The following is a 16110-nucleotide window of genomic DNA, read 5'->3' as shown; positions in this document are numbered from 1 at the left end:
TGACACAGCCACAACACGGAGAAAGGTCTGTAACAGCCATATAAGCAGGGAAATATTGTTGCCTGTCCTGTTTCAACTGTTCTACATCTTACACCATCTGTTTGATCTGTGATGGGAAAGGAAATAAAACTACAGCTGTTAAAATTGCCAGGGAGATGCTGTGTGTTTCCTGGGAAGTCAAGAGCTAATCTAATGTACTTGTCTGTCACTGAGGAGGCCCAGAGTAATTCAATCGGGATAATTAGAAGTAGCCAGAAGTGCAATTTAGTGCATTGCTGCTCCAGTCCAACATTCAGGTGAGCTGCACAGTGCAGTGGGTCTGTGTGTACCCTTTGGGTGCTTGGAAAATAACAATAAAAGTAAAGCAGACACCCTTAAAACCACCACCACCACCTTGTTTACTTCTTGCAGTAAATAAACGCCAGCTGAGGTAAATCCTATTTCCAGAATTCAGCAGCAAATGAGTGTGCCCATGTGGGCAAAGAGGCCAAAGGCACCTGGGGAGAGCTCTGGGCCCCTCATGGAAAGGACACGGAGGGGCTGGAGCGTGTTCAGGGAAGGGAACAGAGCTGGGAAGGCCAGGAGAGGCTGAGGGAGCTGGGAAGGGGCTGGAGAATTCCTGAGGGAGCTGGGAAGGGGCTGGAGAGTTCCTGAGGAGCTGGGAAGGGGCTGGAGAGTTCCTGAGGGAGCTGGGAAGGGAATGGAGAGTTCCTGAGGAGCTGGGAAGGGAATGGAGAGTTCCTGAGGGAGCTGGGAAGGGGCTGGAGAGTTCCTGAGGAGCTGGGAAGGGGCTGGAGAGTTCCTGAGGGAGCTGGGAAGGGGCTGGAGAGTTCCTGAGGAGCTGGGAAGGGAATGGAGAGTTCCTGAGGAGCTGGGAAAGGGCTGGAGAGTTCCTGAGGAGCTGGGAAGGGGCTGGAGAGTTCCTGAGGAGCTGGGAAGGGAATGGAGAGTTCCTGAGGGAGCTGGGAAGGGAATGGAGAGTTCCTGAGGAGCTGGGAAGGGGCTGGAGAGTTCCTGAGGGAGCTGGGAAGGGGCTGGAGAGTTCCTGAGGGAGCTGGAAGGGGCTGAGCCTGGAGCAAAGGAGGCTCAGGGGACCTTGTGGCTCTCACAGCTCCTGCCAGGAGGGGACAGCCGGGGGGTCGGGCTCTGCTCCAGGAACAGGGACAGGACAAGGAGAAATGATCCCAAATTGCACCAGGGGAGGTTTAGATTGGATATTAGGGAAAATTCCTTCATGGAAAGGATCATCCAGACCCCACCAGTCCCTTCTCTCTCTGAGGGTTAGGCTGCCTCTTTTTGGTATAGGAGAACTCCAATGGTTACACCAGAGAAAAGTTGTTCCTCAAACTCAGAAGACACAAAATTCACCTCTCTGTGAGAGCTACACACAAAATCCACCAGGACAAACAGATTTAAACAGGTTTTATTCATAAACTGTTTGGGGAAAGGAGATTTACTGATATACAAAAAGTCAAGAAATGAACTGACTTTCTTCTGTTTGTGAATCCCTTCAGGCACATTTATAAATTCCCACCATAATTGCTAAGAGAACAACACATCTCCACACATTTTTACTGAGCCTGGGCTGTAATGAACATGGCATTTCAGAATTATACAGAAAACACACTCCTGTAGCCAACTTGCAACTAGCATTCCCAAAATTACTAGCTACATGCTACACAAACACCTTACAATGATAATCAAGAGGTACATTATTTCTCTCCTTTTTTTTTAATGCATTAACCTGGTAGGATGTGTACAATCAATCACAAATTCTATGGTTAATTTACACAGGTTTGTAGTCAAGCTTGGACTCCAGCTTCTTGGAATCAGCCACTTTCCTGACAGCTTTCATGAAATCTTCCTGAACTACGAAGTCATGATCAGCACGGATCGCAAACATCCCTGGGAGGGAGGATTTAACAGTGTGAAGAGACACAACATGAAGTTTCACTCAAATTCAAATGAAAACTGATCCAGGTTACATTATCTACATGACCTTCCCATGTCTTGGATGTTGGGAAGGGAATTCACCTTTCTGAACCAAGGGAGTACAAAAAATAAAACTTGTTTAAACTCGGAGTGTGCATTTATTCTGTTACTCAGCCTGCCCTTGCAGACAATGTGCACAAATTTTTCATATGAAAAAAGCATAAAACAGCATCAACTCTGCAGGTACATGGGTACCAAGAGCACTGAATTCTCTCCAAAAAGGAGAAAAATGGGTACAATCCCTGTTTCTGGAATGTATCTGGTTCTAATGACACAGTGGGACACATCATGATCAGCCAACAAGCGGCTGGCTCACATCAGCTCAAGTGAAATGTTCCAGTAGAATGTTTTTGAGCTCCTGGGTTTAATCCACAGAGGAACACCTCCAAGATTCAGCATTAGCCAAGATTTAGCACATCCAAATGAAGAGTTAAGGAATTACCTGCTTCAGTACAGACGTTTCTCAAGTCTGCTCCGTTGAAGCCATCTGAAAGCTTCACGATTGCTTCATAATCTGTTCACAAAATACCAGGGCCCATTAGGAATAAATCACCCTTCCCCTTAGGGATGCCAATAAAACACAGATCCAGCTACCAAACTTGGATTTCAGTGCAAACAGAGCTGCCCATTGGGCTGATAAATTAACTGGAATCAGCAGCTGTATCAGCCCTTCCATTAAAACAGAAATGTGTGGCAGCCAAAAGCTCATGTTATATAATTAAATCCCAAAGTTACCAATTTGTGCTTAGAAGAATCAACATGAAGTGCAAAAGCTCTATCAAAGCAATGTTCTTATCATTTAAATGCTGCAAAAACACAGAAAACTTATCTCAAAGTGGTCATAATTCAGTCCCTTTCCACTCCATCTACTAAAGGCACTTAGTGTCTTAATATATTAAGCCTGATGTTTTATGCACGTACATTTTTACTAGAAGAGTGGCAATGGTTATAATTCAGTGGAAATCAATTTCTAAACCACTGCTGAGCCTCCAGCAAGTCCCGATTTTTGCAAGGCTGCTTATTGAAATTATCAACTCCCTGGAAAACTTTTCAGTTTCCCTTCTGTATAAAATTCAAAACATTTGAATTGGATGTTTTTATCTCAAGGATACAAAAGCTCCTAAAGATGAGTAGTTATTCAGCTGTATTTTAATTCCATGTACTACAATGTCATATAAAAAAATATTTTCGTAATTGCAAAGTTAAAAAACTTAAGTGAGAGGAATGAACAAGGTTGAACAGTGTGAAGTTCGTGAGTTTAGGATTTTCAGCAGACACCAGGACTGAAGCAGGAGAATTTCATGCTTGATCCTGAACAAATCCTTATCTTTGGATTTTAATCCAATTTCTGCCTCACCCTGCTGCTAAGTTCAGGCCTTCCTTTTGGGGTATCAAAGCTGACCATCACAGTCTTTCCACATCACATGCAGGAATTTAGCAAGGACCTGACACCTCACCTTGCTGAACAGCAGAAGGAATGATCCCACCCTGCTCCACTGCAGTGTCAAAGACACGAGAACAGGATGAAGCAGAATACCAGAATCCCACAATGGTTTGGGTTGGAAAAAACCTTCCAAGACCATCTCGTTCCAACCCCTGCCATGGCCAGGGGCACCTCTCACTTTCTCCAAGCCTCATCCAACCTGGCCTGGAACACTTCCAAGGATCCAGAGGCAGCCACAGCTTCTCTGGGAAAACTGAGTCAGGGCCTCATTGTCCTCACAGGGAAGAGTTTCTTCCCACCATGCCATCTCTCCCTGCCTTCTGGCAGTGGGAAGCCATTCCCCCTTGTGCTGTCACTCCATGCCTTGTAAGAAGTTTCTCTCCAAGAACTTTACCTCAGGCTCATGATTTGTTTTTTGGAGCTCCTTCTCTCCTTAGCCTGCAGCCACGTGCAGGTTTAAGCCAACAGCGCTGCTAAGAAAAGCAGTGCCCAGCCCTGGCCCTCCCCCAGCTCCCTCCTGCTGTCCCTGAGCTGAGCTGCAGCTGTTGATGCAGCCAGATGGTGACTGGGATCAGCTCCAGGGGCTGCAGGAATCGCTGCTGTCAGCACAGAGGGGGTGGGGGTGGCACAGGGCCCGGGGGCACTGCTGCACTCCCAGGCAGCCAGCGCTGCTTTAAAGGCAAATCCCAGCCCCAGCTTCCTCCAGGAAAGCTGGGAGGAGTCACTGTGAAAGCAGGACTCTGGGAAGCTCAGAGTAACACAGACCTTAAATAAACCCTCCCCATTTTATCCTATTATTCTCCCCTTACACTCCTGAGAGAATGATCCACACCACTGCCAGACAACAATTGTGCTTATGGCATCTCCAAACTCCAAGGTTTCTCCCTGATTTTTAAAGATTGTTGCTTTCAGACTTCTTCATTAGCAATATTTATTTAATTGAGGGGTGAATGAAAACACTCTTTACTTGCACTAAGCCATTCCATCAGAAACAGGAAACTGCCTGATGAGAACCTTGTTTATTTTCCAGTTTCCAGCTGGGCTCCAAGGGTTTATGTTCAGTTTTCCTTTTCAAAGACTTAACAACAGTCCCATCAGGATGCATTTAAAAATAAAACAAGTAGAATTCCAAGAGGAGAAGTTGTGTGGGCAGTGTAAAGGTGGCAACACAGTCAGAATCACTGTAACAACTCACCCTCTTCCCATCCCTACAAACAGCAGCAGGAATGACATCCAGGGAACTTCTACTTACCTATCTCACCATGTTTAGTGATAGGACCTGCATGAATCTTCAAAATATCTAATCTGGCTTGTTCATTTGGTAGATCGATATCTAGAAAGAATTACAGCTTCAATCAAAGCAGAAACCCACAACTCCCATGGATTACATCCTCCTTCCAGCCACTGGGAAGCAGAAACTCACGGATTTTTCTGTCCAGCCTTCCGGGCCGCAGCAGGGCAGGGTCCAGGGTGTCAGGTCTGTTGGTAGCCATGATCATTTTAACTCTGTGCAGAGTGTCAAATCCATCCATCTGATTCAACAACTAACAGGGAACAGAACTTTGGTTTGAAACAACCCCTAATCTTCCCACTCTGATTTGTTTTCCTGCCTAAGTATTCTTCAGGATGAAAAGCTCTGAAGTAAAAAAGAATCCTACAAGGCCTCAAGCTCCCTGAATATTCAATCCCAAGCAGTGAAGAGCTGAAGAGACACTGAAAATGCTTTGCCCACAGAAAAGGACATTGAGCAAAGCTGAGCTCAAACGTGAAACACTTGACTGAAACAATGATGCAAAGAAAATACTGCAAGGACTGAAGCAGCCAATGGCTGCCTGACACATTTGGATTGTAGTGCACCAAGGCCAGGACATTCCAATTAGACTTGAAGAACAGCCTCTGGAATACTAATCCACACACAGGAAGGCATTTCATTGTGAACACTCAAAGCACTTGCTCTCTGATCACAGTGATTTAATTCTCTATGGAAGGCAGATACATTCTTTTGAACCAGGCAAAGTGTTTGCAAACACAGGCCAAGGAAGGTTCCCATTAGCTTCGGAATTCCTAATTGTCACCAGTGGTTTTAATATTCTCTTCACACAACCCAGTTTATCAAAGCAATGAATGCAGAAACAAAGGAATACAAGTGCTCCTCCTAGCTTTGAAAATCCAACTGCAAGAGTCTAAAAATGTTATAGACTGGGTGTCTTTGGGACTAAAAGAGACAGAAAGGGGGGGCTCTGCAAAATTTCAAAGATGCAGGGAACAGCAGTAAGCAAAAGAAAATATCCCAAATCATTTCAGCAGTTTAAAAGATTCCATTAGTCTCCACATTGAACTCATGGCTGAGTTACCAGGATGTGCAGAATGTGCCTTTTGTAAAAGCAGCAATTAGTTCACTTCTAGTTTAAGATTAGTAACCCAGAAAAGGTAGTGCAAAGCCAGATCCCAAATAACAATTCACACCTGTACAATTATTTAACATGGCTGTTCAAGCCACAGTCAGGAATTGGACACTCACCTCCATCAGAGTCCTCTGAATTTCTCTATCCGCTGACGTGCCTTCGGAAAAGCGGCGACCACCTGCAGCACACCAAACCCATCAATTCTGCCACTTGATTTTTGCCTTTTAAATGGGGGGGGGGAAATTGGTTTTATAGCTGACTCCAGCCTTAAAAGGAGAGCCCAGCCACCCCCCAGGCCACAAAGCCTTACCAATAGCATCGATCTCATCCATGAAAATGATGCAGGGCTGATGATCTCGGGCATAATTGAACATCTCTCGGATCAGCCGGGCACTCTCGCCGATGTATTTGTCCACAATGGAACTGGACACCACCTTGGGAAGGACAGAGGGCCTGGATGAGGGGACTGAGAGCAAACAGACCCCATGTGTGTGGGGGCAGTGCCTTTACATACCTTGAGGAAGTTGCAATCCAGCTGGCTGGCAACTGCTCTGGCCAAAAGGGTTTTTCCTGTGCCTGGATAGACAAGAGATTGAAGCTGTTTAATGACTCACTCAACACTGCCTGCCAGTGAGTTAAGAAGGACAGAAAAAAAAAAAGGAAAGGGAAAGGAAAAGGAAAAAAAAGAAGCAAAAGAAAAAAGGGAAGGAAAAGGAAAAAAAAAAAGAAGGGAAAGAAAAAAGGGAAAGGAAAAACCAAAGATGAGATGGAGAGGAAAGGGAGAGGAAAGGGAGAGGAAAGGGAGAGGAAAGGGAGAGGAAAGGGAGAGGAAAGGGAGAGGAAAGGGAGAGGAAAGGGAGAGGAAAGGGAGAGGAAAGGGAGAGGAAAGGGAGAGGAAAGGGAGAGGAAAGGGAGAGGAAAGGGAGAGGAAAGGGAGAGGAAAGGAAAAAAGAAAAAAGAGAGGAAAAAGAGAATAGAGAAATGAAAAATAAAAAAGGAAAAATAAAAATAAAAAGGGAAAGAAAGAAAAACAAAGAAGGCTCTTGCCACAGTCTGAAAGCAACAACCAAACACTTGTTGCCCTTTGCTGAGACTCACCAGGGGGGCCGTACAGCAGGCAGCCTTTTGGAGGGATAATTCCCACACGCTGGAATAATTCTGGGTTTGTAAGTGGCAGTTCAATGACCTGTGAAGGGGCAGACAGCAAACTGAGCCTCTGAGTTTTAAAACAGTTAGTGATGCACATGCCAGCCTGTTTTTCACCTATCTGCATTATTTATTGGCAGGATTTTTGTGTGAGAAACAGTTCAGCAAGAAAATGTGAACGATCCCATGGATCAATCCACTCCCTTGCTTTGGCTCTGCAATTGCTGCTTCCTCTCAATGGTCTTTGCTCAAATCACATCCCTACTGTCCTAATTCCATTCCCCAGAGCAATCCTGGCAGTTTTGGAGCAAAATTCCAGTTTGCTTTGCTGGCCCTCCCACTTGCCTTCAAGGCACTCCCACAGCCTAAAGGGTCCTGGATCCTTTAAACCCTCTTCTCTAAAGGATCATCTTTATTTTAATCCCAGTCCAAGCACTTTGAATGAAACATTAAAAGCATTGATCTGAGAGGATCCTTGAACAGGACAAACATCCAAAAGGTGGTTTTGCCCTGATAAGCCTCACTGAGAGCATGGATCAGGATCTGAGGGGGGTTTGAGGCACTGGGTACCTCCCGTAACTCTCGGATTTGTTCCGACAAGCCTCCGATCTCAGAGTAGGAAACATCTCCTGGGTCTTCATGGGACATGTTATAAACCAGTGGATCCACTTCCCTGGGCAAGTATCTGGAAAACAAGAGTCAAGAGGAGATATTTTTATGGTGTAGACACATTTATAAATTCATAAACTTATTCCCAAAAATTGTACAGCAATATGAACATTATTTCTTCTCTTCCCACATCACATGCTGATAAAACAGAAAAAAAACAAACCCAAACATAGCAAACTTTTTAAAGTTTTAAAACACAGCTTAAAACATGGCTGAAAATATTGTAATTATTTTTCTAAAGAAAAACCAATTACATTTTACATCACATAAAACAGACACACAAGTCTTCCCCCAAAATAACCTAAGTCCTTACTTCAGCATCGCTTTGCACAAAATGTTTACAAAATATTGCAGAAGTGATTATTCAAGTCTTCGTGTAATGTTTTTCCCCCTTTTTATGGTGAGAAGAGCAGAATCCTACCTCATAATAGTCAGAGTGGTCATGTCCAGAGCAACTCTCGTCCCTGGCTTCAGCTTACTCTTGTCAAGCTAGTCCCAAAAAAAGGAATTCTGTTAGAACCCCACTCCAACACAAACCCTAATTTTAGCCAAAATGTTCACTGGAGTTTGCACTCCTTGCTCCATCACACACAAGAAAAACAAGGCTACAGATTGACACACCAAGCAGGCATTAACTTACCTCCACCTCTTTTAAACAAAGACTGTTTTCTAGTCCATCGTTAATTTTTCATTTTACTGCTGTCAATCTGACTGCATCAGTAGGATCTAATCCTCCCCTCTGCTCCACACAGGAACAGCTGTTTCAGAAAAACTAAACAACCCTCACAAAAAAAGTTCAACATTTTCCTCTGTCATTACTTCCCCTCTTTGAAGTCAGCTGTTCAATTATTACTCTTTCACCTTGGATGCCTCCTCTCCTGCCTCAACAGTTTTTGTCTGCTTATTCCATTTTTATGGGATTTTTAAACACATTCCAGTACACCCTACTAAATTTTGATGGAATTAAAAAAGGATTTTGACAATCCTTTTCCAGGACTACTGGAAGTTTCCCATTGTCCCTCCTGGGGGATTATAAGGTCCCTTGCCATGTGGATCCTTGGAAGAGTTTAGGATCTGGAAGGGTTTAGGATCAAGCTGTCCCCCCTCCCTTACTAGAGTCACTACTACAGCCTCTTTCCAGCTTCCTTATCCAAAGAACTTTATAACAGCTTGGAATTCTCTCAGATTCAACTCTGCCCAAAAGACAAGTTATTTTGCACTGAGAAGAAAACAAAGAGAAACCACTTGACCTTCTTAGCTGATGCACTTGAGACAGGGAAGTGATTTTGCTCCCACTTAAGTAGCCTTGCTCTCCTCCCTCCTGAGCAGCAGCAGCTCAGCCAGGAGGGCTTTGATCAAAAACTCGTCCTTCTAGTCCAGAAGAAATTGTTTGTCTTTGATATTTTGACATTTTGAAAACAATCAGGCTGGTTTTTTTTTTTTTTTGAGCCTCTAGTAGCAAATCAAGGATTTTTTTTAAGATAAAAGAGTGTTTTTAGTGAAGAATAAACTCCAAAGTGCTGGTTCATCCAAGGACAATCCATCCCTTAGGATTCAGCTCTGTTTCAACACAGAACATCAAGATTACCTCACATGCCCCCACAGTGGAATTAATTTTACTTATGCCCCAAAATTCTGCAATGAACATCACTTTCTCTCCAGAAAAAAAAAAAAAAAAAAAAAGAAAAATATATGGATAAAGATAATGGCTTTAAACAGACAAGGAGTAGGTTTAGATGGGATTTTGGGAAGGAATTCCTGCCTGTGAGGGAGGGGAGGCCCTGGCACAGGGTGCCCAGAGCAGCTGTGGCTGCCCCTGGATCCCTGGCAGTGCCCAAGGCCAGGCTGGACAGGGCTTGGAGCAATCTGGGATGGTGGAAGGTGTCCCTGCCATGACAAAAGGTGAAATGGAATGGACTTTAAGGTCTTTCCCAACCAAAATTATTCCATGATTATGATATACAGTAAAATAACATTATATCTACAACTCAGCAGCATGACAGCAACAGTCGCAGCACAGCAACTGTGAAATTACACAATCAACTATCATCATAATTAATTTTCAGAGTCCAAGATCAGGCAGAAGGACAGAGTTTTAACTCAAGAAAAATTATAAAACACATGCAAAGGGCCTAGGTATGCTGTGGATTATTCTGTCTCCAGCAGAAGTTACACTGCTGCTACTACAAAGGGACAGGGGAGCAGGTACCAGTGTAAAATAGTGGTGTGCACATTAAAGAAGAAAAAAAGACTAAAGACCCAGTGGATGAAAAGCAATGCTAATATTCCACAGGAAAGCAAATTTTTAATGCATATTCACACAGACCAATTACCTGACGGCGACAGCCAACGACGTATCTTGGTCCATTTGTAGCCTTCACAATGACTGGAGAAAAAAAATTAAAGAAACAACCCAAATTTACTCAATTCACCCTCTGAGCTGTGATTCTGAATTAACCAGAATGTTTTTTGCCAATAATCTCATCACCAACACTTTAGTTATTTAATTCTCCATAACTTAAACAAGATTTAAACTTCAAAAGCTTATTGTTTTATGGCTGCCCCATGCCTGGAAGTGTTCCATGCCAGGTGGGAAGGGGCTTGGAGCAGCCTGGGATAGTGGAAGGTTGGAATGAGATGCTCTTTAAGGTCTCTTCCAATCCAAACCATCCCATGGTTCCATGATTTTCAGAATCTCAGAGAATATAACAGTTGAGTGTACTCACACTTCTCCTCTGTAAGCTGTTTAAGAACCTCACCAACGATCTGTAAAAGAGTAAATACAGCGTCAGCCTCAAGGGAAATGAACATTGCAGGGCTCAGACACCCTGTAACCCATCCCTAACCCATCAGTTCCTGCTGTCAAAACTCCTGTTTGTTTTACCTGGACTGTTCCCACTTCCTCTTCCTTGATGCCAAAAATGGATGGAAAGTTTACTGCAAGAGGCAGCGGAGGATGCCAACACCTCGTTCCCCTCACGTACCTGCCCAACGCTCTGCAAGGCCTTGAGATCATTTTCTGACTTCTCATACTGCTTGGTGAGCTCTTTCAGCTGCTCCCTTACTAGAAGAGGAAAGAAACACAGGATTTTGGTAACCTTCAACCCCACAAGAGCATTGCACCAGACCCTTTTCCAGCAGCAAAGCTGCAGGTAGAGTGAGACCCCATGGGAGACCAGCGAGGACCCTTGAGCTGATGTGGAAAAGGGAATGGAGCTGGGGAAAGGGCTGGAGCACCAGGAGAGGCTGAGGGAGCTGGGAAAGGGGCTGGAGAATTCCTGAGGGAGCTGGGAAGGGAATGGAGAGTTCCTGAGGGAGCTGGGAAGGGGCTGGAGAGTTCCTGAGGGAGCTGAGAAGGGGCTGGAGAGTCCCTGAGGGAGCTGGGAAGGGGCTGGAGAGTCCCTGAGGGAGCTGGGAAGGGGCTGGAGAGTCCCTGAGGGAGCTGGGAAGGGGCTGGAGAGTTCCTGAGGAGCTGGGAAGGGGCTGGAGAGTTCCTGAGGGAGCTGAGAAGGGGCTGGAGAGTTCCTGAGGGAGCTGGGAAGGGGCTGGAGAGTTCCTGAGGGAGCTGAGAAGGGGCTGGAGAGTTCCTGAGGGAGCTGGGAAGGGAATGGAGAGTTCCTGAGGGAGCTGGGAAGGGAATGGAGAGTTCCTGAGGAGCTGGGAAGGGGCTGGAGAGTTCCTGAGGGAGCTGGGAAGGGGCTGGAGAATCCCTGAGGGAGCTGGGAAGGGGCTGGAGAGTTCCTGAGGAGCTGGGAAGGGGCTGGAGAGTTCCTGAGGAGCTGGGAAGGGAATGGAGAGTTCCTGAGGAGCTGGGAAGGGGCTGAGCCTGGAGCAAAGGAGGCTCAGGGGACCTTGTGGCTCTCACAGCTCCTGCCAGGAGGGGACAGCCGGGGGGTCGGGCTCTGCTCCAGGAACAGGGATAGACAAGAAAAAATAGCCACAAATTGTGCTAGCATGTTTATATTGGGTATTAGCGAAAATTTCTTCACGGAAAGGGTGGTCAGTCCCTGGGCAAAGGCTGCCAAGAAACACGGTGGAGTCTCCATCCCTGGAAGTGTCCAAGGAACGACAGGATGCTCTGCCGGTGACAGTCACAAATTGGTCTCGCTGATCCCAGATACCTTTTCGCACCTGAATGACTCCGTGATCCCGTGACCCTCCGGAGCCCTCCCAAGGGAACCGGGACCCACCGGCAGCGCCGGCAGCGCCCAGGCCCGGCCAGGCCCATGACGAAGCGCTGGCAGCGCCGCGCTCCCTCTCGGGGCTCCGCGGGCCGCTCAGAGACACCCCCCCCCGCCATCCCCTCACGGCCCGCCGTGCCCGCGCTCACACTCCTTGAGGCGGCCGTCGATCTCCTTGTGCTCCAGCAGCTTCTTGCGGTAGTCCTGCAGCGCCTTGTCCCTGGGGTCCGCCATGCCGAGCCGCCGCTCCCGGGGAACGCCGGGAGGCGCCGCGGAATGCCGGCCGGCCGCCGCGCAGCGCCCCCTGCCGCCGCGGAGGACCGCGCCTGTGGCGCCCGGCGGCCGCTGCGCTGAGGGGCCGCGGCTGCCGCGGCGCTCGGAGCGTGGGTGGAAGCGGAGGGGCGAGGAGGTGAGGGGAGAGCTCGTGGTGGTCAAGGGGTCATGGGATGGTTGGGTGGGAAGGGAGACTAGAAAACGCCTAAAGCCACCCCCTGCCGTGGCTCCCACCGTGCCTGCTCCGAGCCCCATCCCAGCCTGGCCTTGGGCACTTCCAGGGGCAGTGCCCGGAGCAGCTGCGGCTCACCCCGCCCAGGGCCTCAGCTCCCTCACAGAGAATTCCTAATTCTCCCATTCCCAATCTCCCCCATCCATCCCTGCGCTCCAGCAGTGGGGAAGCCAAAAAAAAAAAAACTTAGGGGTTTTGTTCCCTTCCCTGTTGCTCCGCAAATCCCCAAATCCTGCTTCACCTCATCCCAAAACGCGTGCCAGGGCAGGCTGGTGGCATGGAAGAGCTTTTGGTGGCTGCCACAGCCAGGGAGGGATCAAACACCTTCTCCTCATGCTCTGCCTCAGAGCAAAGCTAGTCTGGGTGAAACCTGGGATTTTGGTGTCCTGGAATCCCAGACTGATTTGGGCTTTAAGGGATTTTATATCCCATCTCATCCCACCCCTGCCACAGCAGGTATTGTAAATGCAGGTGAACCCAATGTGAAGAAATGACGATGTCTGACTCAGTTCAGAAGGCTGAATGATTTCTTTATTATAACTATGCTATAATACATTAGTATACTATATAAAAAGGAAAATACTAAAACTACATGCTACTTTCTCTAACTCTAACCCAACTCATGACCCTCTCTTGAGCCCAGCCGCAGGTGGGTTGGATTTGCCAAACAATCCTCACCAGAATCCAATCAAACACTCCAGGTAAACAATTCTCCAAACACATTCCACATGGGAAAAACAAGGAGCAGAAATAGAAATTGTTTTCTCTTTCATTTCGCTCTGTGCACCTCTATGAAAAAATCCTGAGAGGGAGAGAAATGTGCTTGCCATAAGCAGGGACACCTTCCACTATCCCAGGCTGCTCCAAGCCCTGTCCAACTTGGCCTTGAAAACCTCCACAAAATAATAAACTTTTGTAATTTAAATCTGCTTAATGATTTTGAGGAGCAAATAATTAAAGTATTGGTGATCAGATTATTGGCAGAAAACCACAGTGGATAGTTCCGAAACACACCTCAGAGGGTGAATGAAGTAAATTTCTTTTTTCTCTGATTTTCTCTCTCCAGTCTTCGTGAAGGCAAAAAATGAACTGTGATACAAATGTAGCTAATGTTTGGCTGTCACTGTCAGGTAATTAATATGTGTGAATATTCATTAAAGTTGGCTTTGGTCTGAATTACTAGCATTGCTTTTCATCCTTAGTGGGGTGAAGTGTTTTTTCTTCTGTAAGGTGCACGTCACTTTTATATTGGCACCTGCTCCTCTCTCCCTTCATAGGTGGTAGTGCTGTAACTTCCTGGGGGAGACAAAACAGCCCACGACATACTGGGGACCTTGCATGTGTTTTACTATTTTTAATAATAAAAATTTGGATCTGATCTTGATCTGTCAGCCCCTTGGGGCTGGGGGGCTGCACCCCGAGCCCCCCTGGTTCAGAGTGGGGCAGGGAGCACTGCCAGCCCCGTGTCCCTCCACTGTGTGACTGCGAAAAATGAGCAGATAATACTGGTTTTTTGCATATATGTATTAGATTTTGCATATTGTTAGAGACTATAAGTAAATTATTATTATTAAATTTGTTTATTGTTAATTTTAATTAATTAATTATTCTAATTGGTAAAAAGTACCAATTATAACTCTTTTTAGCTGCTTGTTAATATAATCTATCAGCTTAAGTATGCACTGTGTTGCTCATAGAATTAGTAGTGTAATAAATATAATAACTGTGTATCACTTGTGGAAATAATGTGATTAATGTATTGTTTTATATGTGAGAAGGCTTTTGTGTAGCTAAAAACAGTGTAAGGCCATCCACTGACCAACCTGTCGAGGTGATAACTGTGACACAAACCAGAGCAATTAGAGAATACCATGTTAAATTAAATTTAATTTAATACCTACCGAATCCTTATCGGAGGATGTGAAACAGCAGGATGGAGACACAAGAAGAAATAAAATACATTGACCTGACACCCCAGGATGTCATGCAGATAAGCCAGAGTTCGAAGCAGTCAAACAAAGGAGTTCCCAAAACATCAGAAAGTTCGCAAGAATGTTTGAATAATGCATGAAACTCATGAATATGCATGTGTGTCGGCAGCGTAACTGGATGAAGGTAACACTGTGTGTATGTACCCGTGTTCGGCAGCTCTTGGCCAGGAGCACCCCAGCGCTGGAAATATTCTTCTTTTAGCAGGGAAGAAATAGGTTTGTAGAAAATTTTTTAAACCTGAGAGAAGAATCATAAAGTATGTGTTTGTATATAAATTTTAAGGTAAGAAATATTGATTCACAAGTGATATGGAATAGGATAGCTACAGCTGAGACAGAAATAGGAATACGTTTTAAAGGACAGCCTTACAAAAAAAATTAAATACTTTAGAAAAATAGAACTATGAAATATACATTGATAAGACCCACAAAAATTAATTTTAAATTATTAGCTTTAAAACATTTACAATATGGCATGGCAAAAATTGATAGGCCAAGAAACACTTATAGTACATTATATAGTGTAATTAAGAAATATATAATATAATATAATATAATATAATATAATATAATATAATATAATATAATATAATATAATATAATATAATATAATATAATATAATATAATATACATCTATTATATATTACATATACATATGATATTATATATTATAAATTACATACATATTGCATATATATTTTATATGTAATATATATATCTATGTCGTTTATATATACATATATATACATACTGGGATGATGTATTACATTACATTATATATTACACATTAATATCTACATATTAATACATGTATATGTGATATATACATGTATATGCATATTATATATACATATATAATAATATAGTATACATATATTGTTATTATTACATATAGTTATAACATAATATAATGTAAGAATGTTATAATAATATAATATAATATAATATAATATAATATAATATAATATAATATAATGCAATATAATGCAATATAATGCAATATAATGTAATGTAATATATGTCTATTATATATTACATATATATACATATAGACATATAATATTATATATTATCTATATTATATAATCTATATATTATCATATGTAATATTATATATGTAATATATATACGTATGTAGTATGTATACAAATATATACATATTGGGATGATTTATTACATTACATTATATATTACATATTAATATATACATATTAATACCTGTATATATTATATATAGATATGTATGCATATTATATGTACATATATAATATATATATTATATTCTTATTGCTAAATATAATATAATATAATATAATATAATATAATATAATATAATATAATATAATATAATATAATATAATATAATATAATATAATTAATATAATTAATATAGTGATATAACGAAATATAACGTAACATAACGTAACACAACAATATAACGCAACACAACGTAACATAATATACCAACACAACGTAACATAACACAATGTAACATAACACAACATAACGTGTATATATCATAGCGTAACTAAGAAATAACGAGCTTCTGACTGCAGCAGCGCCAACTGTCACACCTGCGTTATCTCACCCTCCAAACGGAACCAAAAACAGAACGAGAGTTCTTAAAACGCCAGTGAGTCAAAAAAACCCCAAAAACTACAAAGCTCAATCCGACAAGCTGTATTATTTATTACAGCTGCGACAATTGTTCAAGTTTGAGCAGTGACTCAGCCGCCGCGCGTTGTCCCCGCTCCGTGCGGCTCCGCGCGTCGCCGC

At 43.7% G+C, this 16110-nt stretch overlaps 1 protein-coding gene across 1 annotated transcript; it reads right to left on the bottom strand.

The window, feature by feature from the left end:
• Positions 1-1685: 1685 nt before the first annotated feature.
• Positions 1686-12121, bottom strand: PSMC6 (proteasome 26S subunit, ATPase 6). The gene is made up of 14 exons (XM_021538443.3): positions 11987-12121; positions 10641-10720; positions 10383-10422; positions 9990-10042; positions 8078-8145; positions 7558-7672; positions 6940-7027; positions 6356-6417; positions 6152-6275; positions 5958-6019; positions 4860-4980; positions 4689-4769; positions 2435-2506; positions 1686-1905 (listed from the first exon to the last, which is right to left on the bottom strand). The coding sequence occupies exons 1-14, from the start codon at positions 12069-12071 to the stop codon at positions 1787-1789; spliced, it is 1170 nt and encodes a 389-aa protein (XP_021394118.1). The 5' UTR covers positions 12072-12121; the 3' UTR covers positions 1686-1786.
• Between the last annotated feature and the right edge of the window lie 3989 nt (positions 12122-16110).

The sequence above is a fragment of the Lonchura striata genome, chromosome 6, assembly GCF_046129695.1.
Source record: "Lonchura striata isolate bLonStr1 chromosome 6, bLonStr1.mat, whole genome shotgun sequence".
NCBI classification, from domain to species: domain Eukaryota; kingdom Metazoa; phylum Chordata; class Aves; order Passeriformes; family Estrildidae; genus Lonchura; species Lonchura striata.
This window is presented reverse-complemented; position numbering and strand designations above follow the sequence as displayed.

What these genes read in the sequence shown, in the direction of transcription:
- PSMC6 (XM_021538443.3), bottom strand. Translation starts at nt 12,071, where the DNA reads ATGGCGGACCCCAGGGACAAGGCGCTGCAGGACTACCGCAAGAAGCTG. An exon ending in CGACGGCCGCCTCAAGGAGT is followed by an intron (nt 10,721 to 11,986) that starts GTGAGCGCGGGC and finishes TTCCTCTTCTAG; the next exon opens with TAAGGGAGCAGCTGAAAGAG. An exon ending in AAACGTCTGTACTGAAGCAG is followed by an intron (nt 1,906 to 2,434) that starts GTAATTCCTTAA and finishes CCTCCCTCCCAG; the next exon opens with GGATGTTTGCGATCCGTGCT.